Source organism: Lycorma delicatula, chromosome 5 (assembly GCF_047948215.1).
Source record: "Lycorma delicatula isolate Av1 chromosome 5, ASM4794821v1, whole genome shotgun sequence".
Taxonomy (NCBI): domain Eukaryota; kingdom Metazoa; phylum Arthropoda; class Insecta; order Hemiptera; family Fulgoridae; genus Lycorma; species Lycorma delicatula.
Window position 1 is genome coordinate 171,628,004 of NC_134459.1, and position 10,745 is coordinate 171,638,748.

General features: G+C 22.8%; 1 protein-coding gene across 4 annotated transcripts in view; it reads left to right on the forward strand.

Moving 5' to 3' along the window:
* Positions 1–10,516, forward strand: part of Polr2H (DNA-directed RNA polymerases I, II, and III subunit Rpb8) — a 657,278-nt gene extending 646,762 nt beyond the window's left edge. For all 4 annotated transcript variants that reach the window (XM_075367532.1, XM_075367531.1, XM_075367534.1 and 1 more), the window contains one exon: positions 1,770–10,516. In XM_075367532.1, coding sequence (XP_075223647.1) covers positions 1,770–1,887 — 118 coding nt within the window. In that variant the 3' untranslated portion in view covers positions 1,888–10,516. The remainder of the gene's footprint in view (positions 1–1,769) is intronic.
* Positions 10,517–10,745: the final 229 nt, after the last annotated feature.

Here is a 10,745-nt window from a genome sequence, read left to right on the forward strand (position 1 = left end):
CCCCTAAGATTTGGCTGTTTACTTCAGACTACAATCTGTATGCTCTTGTTGTGCAACTGCTGGATTTTCTCATTGATAAATCAGGAAGTGGCAGAAAGACAGTGAGAGACTACAACATATTTTGTATTTATTTAAATATATGTGAAATTATTTTTATTTTCTCAGTGAATGCATGGATAATAATATTACATAATAATTCATTGATATTTTATAAACTAGTTTTTTTGTTCAAATCTGATTTTTCTTTTTCATTACTTATTTAACTAATAATAAAATAATTGTTAATTCTTAAATTAAATATTCAAAATGATATATGCAGTACTGTATTATTCACTACACTGTTAAAAATACCAGATGTAGAATTTATTTTTCATATTGATGCATTTAATTATTAAAAATATAATTTGTATTATTATCTATTTTATTTTGTTAAAATAAAGAATATTTAGAAATATTATACATCAATGAAGTATTTTATGTACCATATGTTTTAATAAATTGCACTGTAGCAGTAAAGTATAACAATTTTGTTCAAATAATTTTAAAATTATTACATTTACTGCTTTTTATTTTGTCGTGATTCCATTGAATGATTCAGCAGATAGTTCTCTGCTTTTCAGGATGCATTTTTTAATTTGGAAAGATAAAACATTTTAAAGAAGGAGAAATCTTTACAAATGTTCTCAATGGAAATCACAAGAAAAAGCAGTAAGTGAAGCAATATTTCAATTGATGGTTTACAAAATTGTGTGTATGTATATGTGTGTGTGTGTATATATATATATATATATATATATATATATATATAAAATTATTATATTAATATATATAAATTGGTGTGTGTGTATATATTTTTTTATGTACCAATTTTTTCTCCAGTTTGTATTATTGTACTAATACAGTTTTTATTTTGAAGTTAGACAGTTTTATTAGTTTTTAAAAATTGTTGCAAAGAATATTGTCTTTATTTAGAATTAATTACAATATTTTCTGTGTATTTTAGTAAGTGGGAGGGTTACTTTATTCATAATTTGAATTATAGTCAAATTTAATTAATTTATAATAATTAAAACCAAGTTAGTTTAGATTACACAAAAAAAAAATCAGAATAAGTAGATTGTTCAATTTATAGATCCACTTTAATTTATATAAGATAGGTTAAGTTTAAATGAATATTCACTTTACTTTTTTTGAAAAATAAAAGTACATAAATGAATGAAGATAATATTTGAAGCAAATAAAATTTAAAAAATAAAACATGTCACATTTTTCAGAAAAATTATGTGTTACAGTTAAACATAAAATCTTCTTTTTTTATTAGTGTGGGTGTAGCCTCGCTTATAATATTTATACAGGATTTGGTGTCTAGTATAAAAAGTGATATAGTAATTATTGCCATAAACAAAACCTATGTGCAAAGTTAGCTGATAAAATTAAATTCTTATCACAGTTGAGTAAAAGACCCTGCTAAGTTCTCCATGCTGAGGATGCTGAGATCTGAAGGAACAGTTTGTCTTTATTTCTATCCCTTTATTCATATAAAAGGATGCAGGTATGGTCAGTGATTCTTTGTATCCTCGAAGATTATGTTTATATTGCTGCATAATAAGTCTAATGGCTAAAGTAATGTGTATTGTATATTTCGGTTCGTATTGAGACTCCTTAACAAAATAGAAGTAAATTACTTTCAAAATGTCTTAAATAGTGTAAAATATTTGTTTGGTCAATACTAATATTTAGTTAATAAAATTTTTAATTTTATGTTTCAGAGCGGCATATGTTTCATTTGGAGGTTTATTGATGAGACTTCAAGGAGATCCTAACAACTTACATGGGTTTGAAGTGGATCAAACCCTATATTTATTGATGAAAAAACTTGCATTTTAATATCTACTTGCATTTTTATTTCCATATTTTTTCTGTACATATTATTTTGTTTTTTCAGACTTAGTAAAATAAGATGTTTGGATATTAATTTTTATTTTGTTTGTTTTTTAATCGTCTTGAATATTAATTGTTGTTTTGTAATTTTATAATATATCTGTAATCCTGAGAAGTTCATCGATAAGAATATACATATTCCTTGAATATTGATAGATTTTTTACAGTTTTCTTTCTTTTGTTGAATATATCAAATATAAATATATATATATATATTTAAATAAGAGATAATATAACGTAATTTGTTACATGAGAATGTATTTAGACAAGTAATTATTATATGAGCAGTTGAAAAATGATATGCCAATTTCAGTTTTTAAGAATGCAGATGAATCCTTTTTGTTATCTTCAAAAAATAATGCAATTCATTAAATTGTTTTTATCACTAGGAAAATATTTTTTTCAGTAATTGAAAAAAAGTAGTGTGGTTTGATTGTTTATGTATAAAACAGTGTTGTTAACTAAAATGTTAATTATTTATACAATTTTTTTTCTTACTCGCAACAATTTTGGAGTACACTCGCAAATTTAAAATTGTCATTTAAGATTGTAAAATGTTAGGTTTAGTTGGTAGTATTTAACAATTTGATGAATAAGTTATTTAAAAGTATCTTGTTTTATTTTAGAACATTATTTATTAAATAAGCCAGATTAATTTGTTTATTTATGTTTGCCTTTTTTACTTTTAAGTAATTACTATTTTGTTTTATTTTTGTACTTTTTTTGGTGTTTTTCCTTCTTTCTTTTTCAAACTACTTTTATCTATTATTGTCATAATATCACTTGTTGATTTTTTTTTTTGTTTTGATTAATCTTTTATATAAAATTCAGTAAGTTCATCTCTGTATAAACTGACTTATCAATATGTTTACTTTAATAATAAATGTACTGAAAATAATAATCACTGTAGATAATGAATGATTTGTTACATAGTTGTAATGAAAAAAAAAACAGTAATTTTCTGTATTTCTATTCTCTATAGTATTTACAATTTTTGAACTAGATTAGCATAAGTAGATATCCATTTATTGTGTTCGTGCAGTTGTATTATTGTATTTATTTTCTATTTAGATTTAATTAAACATAATTAAATAATTAGTGATGATTTTTTCTTGTAGATTCTCCAATTATTATCATATTACACTTTATATTGTAACTGTTTGTAATTGTCAGTCAGTCTATAAATTATTAGTTTTGTCCATTTCAATTTTTTTTTGTTTTCTATAATGTAGCATTGTTATTAAGTTATTGAAATTCTTCCATTGTAGCTAGCACTAGAAAAATGAGAATACAAACATTAGATTATAGAAGCTTTAAAAAAAAAGTAGTTATATCCTTTTTATTACACCAGTTACCATTAGAGCCCTAAAAGTTAAATATATTATTATGCATTAGCCAAAATTAATATGACCATTAAGTTTTATCATTTGCTGCCACCGCAAAGGACACTCATTCTGTAGATTTCCTGCCTTAAGTCTAGTAAATCTGGAAAAAGAGATTAAAAGATTTCAAGTATGAAAACTCAGCAAGCAGCCTATTATTAATATTTCCCTACCCCTGTAATTCAGCGTTTTTTCTTAATATCAGGCTATGTTATAAAATAATATAATTTTAATATTACAATAAAATAAATATTTAAAATAACATGTAAAAAACTTTGTAAAAATTTGCCAGCTCCTCTGTGTTTGTATTTCACCTTGCTAATAAATGGAATTGTCTTTTTTTTTATATTAAACATTTTAAATTATCCAGTGAATTTTTTTAATGATAAATATAATATAAAATGTATTTTCTATACTAAATGAATTTTAGGAAATATTTAAATCAAAAACACTTAAGTTTTTTTTTTATTGTTATCCTTACTAATTGTCTTTAATTATATACTGATCATGGGATTGCGTTGTTAAAAATGTAGCTGTGTTAAGTTGAACTTTTATTTTAAAACCATATTACCAAAGAACTGACTGAATTTGCTTTTTTTAATAATAACTATCTTAAAATATTTAAATATCAGTGTATATTTAAATTTTGTTCTTTTTAATGGTAAACATTAAACTTTGTTATTCTTAGATGCTATTTGTGTAAATTAAATGTATTTTGTCAGTTTTTGTTATTAAAATTTAATATGTACCTCTTGCCTGTCATTTATTATTACTATTAAATAATATTTTCTGGGAAGACTTAGTGTAATATTTACAAAGATTAAAAAAAACTGAAAATTATTTCTATAGGATAATAATTAAGTGTTGCTTATAGAAAATAGACTTAAGATTTTTTCTCTTTTAATTAATAGATTTGAATGTAAAGTAATAGATATGTATCTAAATATAGCATTAATTGAATTATTAAATCATTAAAAAACGATTATAATTTATTATTGTATAGGTTTCTTTTATATAACATAATAAATACTTTTTGAATAAAGAATTAAACTTATTATAATATGATTTAATATATTTTTTCCTTGATTTATTATTTCTTTTTTACAGATTTGATTCAGACATCCATAAAAAAAAATTGTGAATGTTTTTTTTATAGCTATATATTATGACATGTGGATTATTTTTATTTACATTTAAAGAGAATAATGTTATTAAATTATCATATGGTTATATGTGTAATTGTATAATTGTTACATATAATAATATTATTATTATTGTTTATTAATAATAATAAAAGAGGGTTAAAAAGAACGCATAAACAAAGTAGCTTAGCATTTGTTAATTGACATTCATTTTTGAGCATGATTGTCATTTACAAATTGAATTATTATAGTACCTTATTATTTACTTCTTAAGCCGCTTTCCACCCCTCTTCAACAACCAACCACCTGGAATATTTTTTAGGGTGCAACATAATTGGACACCTGTATTAGATATATTTTTGAATTAATTTTTATTGCGACATGGACAACAATAGCCTTTATTTTTACAACATGCCAATAGCAAATTAATTACCCTAGAGTTTTACGGTTGTTAACTGTTTTTAGTAGATAGGTGAACAACCACGTAGGTTGTTAACTTGTTTTAGTAGATGTTTTTCTAAACGAACAACAAAGTTAATTTATACTATTTATGATAAATAAATGATTGAGTGATCACTCATTTACTACTTTCATTATCCTCTCGTTGGTTAACAGTTAACATTACATAGGGTGTATAAGTAAAAAAAAAAACCATTCCTAAATCCGTAAAATAGTTAAATTAAATTAAAAAAAAAAAAAAAAAATCAAAAATAGCCACTCAGGTATTGATGAAATTAATTTATTTTCAACATTGTTTACATTTTTTGATACAAAGAAAACAAAGATGGTTCTTTTGCTTCTGGTGTTTAATTCTCAATTCAGATTTCCTTGTAAGTTTTGAAGTATAATAAAACTACTAAGGAAGGGATGTAGTGTAGAATATACTATATTGATTTAGTATCAAAATTGTTCTTCTACATTCATTATATCTGATTACAAATTGTACTCTGTAAAATCATAATTAGAAAAGGACTACAAATAATTTTACATTTTAAAATGTGATTATTTTTAGAATTTTTAATATAAGAAGATACGTACATATATATTTTTTTATATACTGTAAATTGTAGTAGGTAAGAGAATAATTAACAATAATTCAAGCAGATAATATTAAAGTAAACAATTCATGCAGACTTAAAATTTTTTTCTGTAGATTTTATATAAAGATTAAACTAAAAAATAATGCTTTTATGATAAGCTATATGTAATGGTAAAACTAAACTGTACTTCAAAGCATATTAATTAATTTAATTATATGCTAAATTCCTATATTCATCATTTGACTTTTATGTTGACATTATTAGTAAAGACGCTTTTGTATCTCTTAAACTATAAGATATTAATAATGAATCGAGTTAACTAACTGTAATCTGTACTATATCTTTATTTTTGTTGAGTGTTATCCATAGGAACTTTGTACATTATGTAGTTAAATGTATTAAATTCATACGATTTATTAACTGAATTAATATTGTATAGATGAATGTAAATTATAAAATACTTTTTTATAAAAATTGTATTATTCTAAGTACATTTGTTTCCTGATATAGTTTGTATAATAATGTTGTGTTAATTATAATAATAATAATAATAATAATAATAATAATATTATAATAACCTTATATGTTATGCATTGTATTAAATAACACTTTCAGGTCTGAAATTACAACCACCAAACTTCAGTTATACATTATTATTGCATATTATTATTTTCTTAAAGTAAAAGAAACATTTTAATTAAATAAAAGCTGTTATTAAGTAAAAAACTTAAATTTATCACAAGTTAATTTCCTGTAATGTGGGATTAAAATTGAAAAAATTACTTCTTCCATAACAAAGTTAATCTTTTGCTTTCATAACTGTTCATAATGCTTCTACATAAATTTAATTTTCTTATATAACTCCTTTTTGTCACTGAACAGAGGCATTTATATAATCCATTGTTTCTCAACAAAAGGAGTACACTATTTTTTTGCTTTGTAGCCTTTTTGTTTTTTGACTGTCTGCTTGAACAACTGAGATACAAGAGACACTATTTAGAGTTCCTTTTTCTTTGATTAACCTTGTTCATTACATAGCCACTCTGATAAACAAAGTAAAAATATCACTTGTAGATCTGAAAATCTCGTGATTTTGAACAAAATTCAGGGTTGGTTGTTTTCAATTTTTATACTTTTCATGACATTTCATACACAAAAGAGACTGACTTTGAATTAAAAATACATCAAATTTGTATTGCAAATTAAGAATTTCTACCCTCTTAGTTTACTGCCTAAGATAAAATAGCTACAGCACTCCTTATATTTATATGTTAAAATGTTTGTACCCATGGCACCATAACATGGCACAAGTAACTCAAATTATCCGTTACCATGTGCAGAGGTATTATTGGATTTGATTTAAGAAATTATAGTATTTCATTTTTAATTGGGTGAAACTAATTTATTATACATATTGGATTTATTTAGTTTTTTATTGTCCATGGCTACCATCCCCTCATTTATTATAATTGTGCTAAGCTGGAATTAATTGAATATTTTTTTCTGTAATTTGAACTGTGATGTAATCATTTTGATGGATCCTTCTGACAAATTTAAAAAAATAACATATAAATTAATACAAAGTGCAATGAAATGAAATTAAATAACAATGAAATAGCTCTTTTGGCCAAATTAGAATACAAAGACCTAAAAGTGTTAAGATTGCAGTATTAAGCAGTTTTCAGACTTATAAATATATAATGTAATATATTGTTAAGTGTTCTTTAATTATTAAATAAGTAACATTTTATATTCTGTTTAAAAAAAAAAATACTCTGCGTCAAATCACTTAGCAAACAATGTTTAAAAAAATACTTTTTAAATAAACTAATGGAGTATATTATCATATTTTTTGAATGAAATATTAAATTGTATTAGAGAAAAATAATTTTCTTTATTTAAATGTTTGTATTATCAAAATATTTAAAAAATTTCCATCCTGTGGTCTAGCTAAGCAAAGTAATCAATGCAGTTGTAATTGTAGATTTGATTTTAATGGTGTTTTTAAAAAAAACATTGATAGTTTAGTGTAGTTTAAATTTGTCGATATTAAAAAATTCCATCTTACGTTACATTAGTTATCTCAAGTGGATTGAGAATGATCCAGTTAGAGCATTGTAAGTATGGTTTTGAATGTATTTTTCAAAATATCTGTTGCTAAGTGAATTTTTGTTTGGTTTTATGTATAAGAAGCTAATTATTATTAACATTTTTTATGTTGCTCTCTTCTTTTAATTACATTTAAATTACTTTTTAGCTAAAGTGTATCATTAATTTTTGTATTATAAATATGTTTATTACATCTTCCTTATTTTATTATATTAATGTCTTTGCTTTATAGTGTGATGTAGTTTTAAAATCGTACATTAATTAATCATCATTTTCAATAGAGATTAAGTATTGTATTGTATTTTGTAGTTCCTTGTGACCATGAGGCAGTGTTACAATTATGTGTGTTATAGTTAAATATTTTGATTATAATGTTGTATACTACATCCAGTATAATAGCTTTTCGTTATTTTTATACAATGAAAAATATTATGGGGTACAGAACGACTAAAATCTGTATGTAATGCTAGTTCTACATACTGTTTTAGGCAGCTTATTTACTAAAATAATGCATAAATTATATGTTATATTTTTTATTTATTACTTATTAGTATCAAACAATTAATATAACATTTGAAGCAGCCTTTATTGTACTATACCGATTTGCTTACGGCAAAATAAACTTGAAATATAGTTCAGTTCTTATGCTGATTGTAGTATAGACTAATATAGCCATAAAAATTTACTTTTGTAACTACAGAAGATCTTTTGTATTCCTTTTATTTTGTACTTAATCATCTGCCGTATTTATAGGCAATATAGTTATATTTGGATGCTATAATCATAATATAATTTGAATGACAAATCTTTTTACATTGTAATTTAAAAATCTATTAAAAAGTTTATTCAATTAAAAAAAAAAAAAAAAAATGCTAATGATATTCACTCAGTAAATTTAATTTAAAAATCATTGTAAACAAGTATAGAATTGATAACGCCCTATCTTTTAATACATTAAATGTTATTTTATTAAAATTTAATGGGATTCTTTTTTGCATAAATTAAAATAATATAGGTACGGTAGTAATTTATTACCTATTATTATTCGTTATTATATCTATGAAATTGGTGTTTCTATGTAGTTTTTTCTGTTACATTTGTAACAATGTAACAAATATTATGTTCGTAAGACTATACTGTTATTAAAACTTAAATATTGAAAGTTGCTTGTTGAAAAAAATGTTTTGGCTATTGCATGTTAACTGTCAAGTTGTAGTGTTGTTTTTTTTTTTATTTGTACATTTCAGTACTGTGTACATATTTTAAGTTTTCTTTATAAATGTTTGTTTTTAAATTAAATAAAAAATTATATTGTTTATTTATTTAATATTATAACCACTATCAAAATAACTATTATTTACAATAAAAATTATTATAAAAGTTATATCGACCGATACAGTTTATACAGAGTAAGAACACTTATGCATTTGTCTGTAGCTGTTTCAGAGCCTACAGCCATCATAGCAGACTTTTTATTTTTTTTAAATTACATGTAATATGAAATATTATTTAAATAATATTGCTACTTATTATATAATCTAAATTTATTAAATTATATGTTAATATTTAAGTAACAAGTGATAATATTTTAATTTCTTATTACATATAATTCGTAAAACGTCTGTTGGTGGAGCTGTAAGTTCTGAAAGCGCTACAGACAAAAATAGGTAAGTTTCCTTACTCTTTATGAACTGTATCTGGTGGTATAATTTTTTTTACAATTTGTATTGTATTATAATAATAATAATATATAGTGTTATCTATATAAAATTAATTACTATTACTCTTACCAGTCAAGTAAATGCATTATTAAATTATGTTGTTAATTTTGATTATTTTTATATATATGCTGGGGTAAGCTTTGGAATTAATTCTTTTAATTTGATATGCGTTTTAAATGTTTTAAAGATTTTTATGGGTTATTTATTTTACTCTGTAAACTAATAAATATTGCCTGATCTTACTGTTTTAAAAAATACATTACATATTGCTGGTAAACATGTAAGAAATTACTTAAATTTTGCATTGGTGAATTAGTGCTAAAAATTCCTGTTAGAATCTAAAAGTTATGAATTTTGATTTTGTGAATGCTCGTTTCGATCATGTTTATAATAATGGACAATAATAATAATTTTTAGTTGTTTGCTGGTAAAAATAAAATTTACGTGTGGGAAGTAAATATTAGTTAAAAGTATACTTCATGATACAATAGGGCAATTTTTTTATAGGGCTCAAAGGAAATTTTTTATATGACTGGTAAGTGCAAGCAGCATTCATTAAGGTACGTACTCATACCTTTATAAAGTGTACACGGTATGTACACGTACATTTTTAAATGTTGTATTCTGTTTAGTGGTACATTACTGAAATTTTATATGTTCATTAAAAAAAAGTTTATAATAATACAGAGTTGGTAATAATAAAAATATTTATTATTAATTAAAAAATTAATATTTTAATTTATAGAATAATAAATTAAAATAGAATATATTTTTAATATTATGCACGTTATATTATATAAAAAGAAATGATAAAATTACTGTTTCAAATTTGGTAATTGTAATATTGTAATTGTTTGAGGATATATTAAATATAATTAATATATATTTGATGTATTTAATATTTTATGTATAATTTAATTATAATAATAGTTCCTTTACTTTATTGAAGGCACACAATATTCAGCAACAAAGAGCTGCCAGTATTGTAGGATAGAAAAGAAATAAAACTGTTTCTACTTAACTGTAATGTAATTGGTGGAATGAAGTATGTAATTTGTTGTTAATTGTTATTGATATTGACCAATGTTTTTTATAATAATTTTTTTTGTAAAAAAACAAACATACTTTTTAGTAAATGAAAAAACAAAATAAAAAATACTTTGTCTGATTTTTTAATCTGATTTTATATTCATTTAGTTTTGTTAACCTTTTTTTATTTCCAAGCTCTTAGTTAATTTTTTTTTAATCAAAGATTCAATTTTGAGATTTTGATTAGTGTTTTTATTATTTTTAGAAACCTACTTTCTCAGCCATGCTTATGTTATGACATCTAATTCACTTCGATCAAACAAAAGAGTGATAATCAGACATTATTCTTTGAAAAACACATAGAAAACTCAAGATGGATAA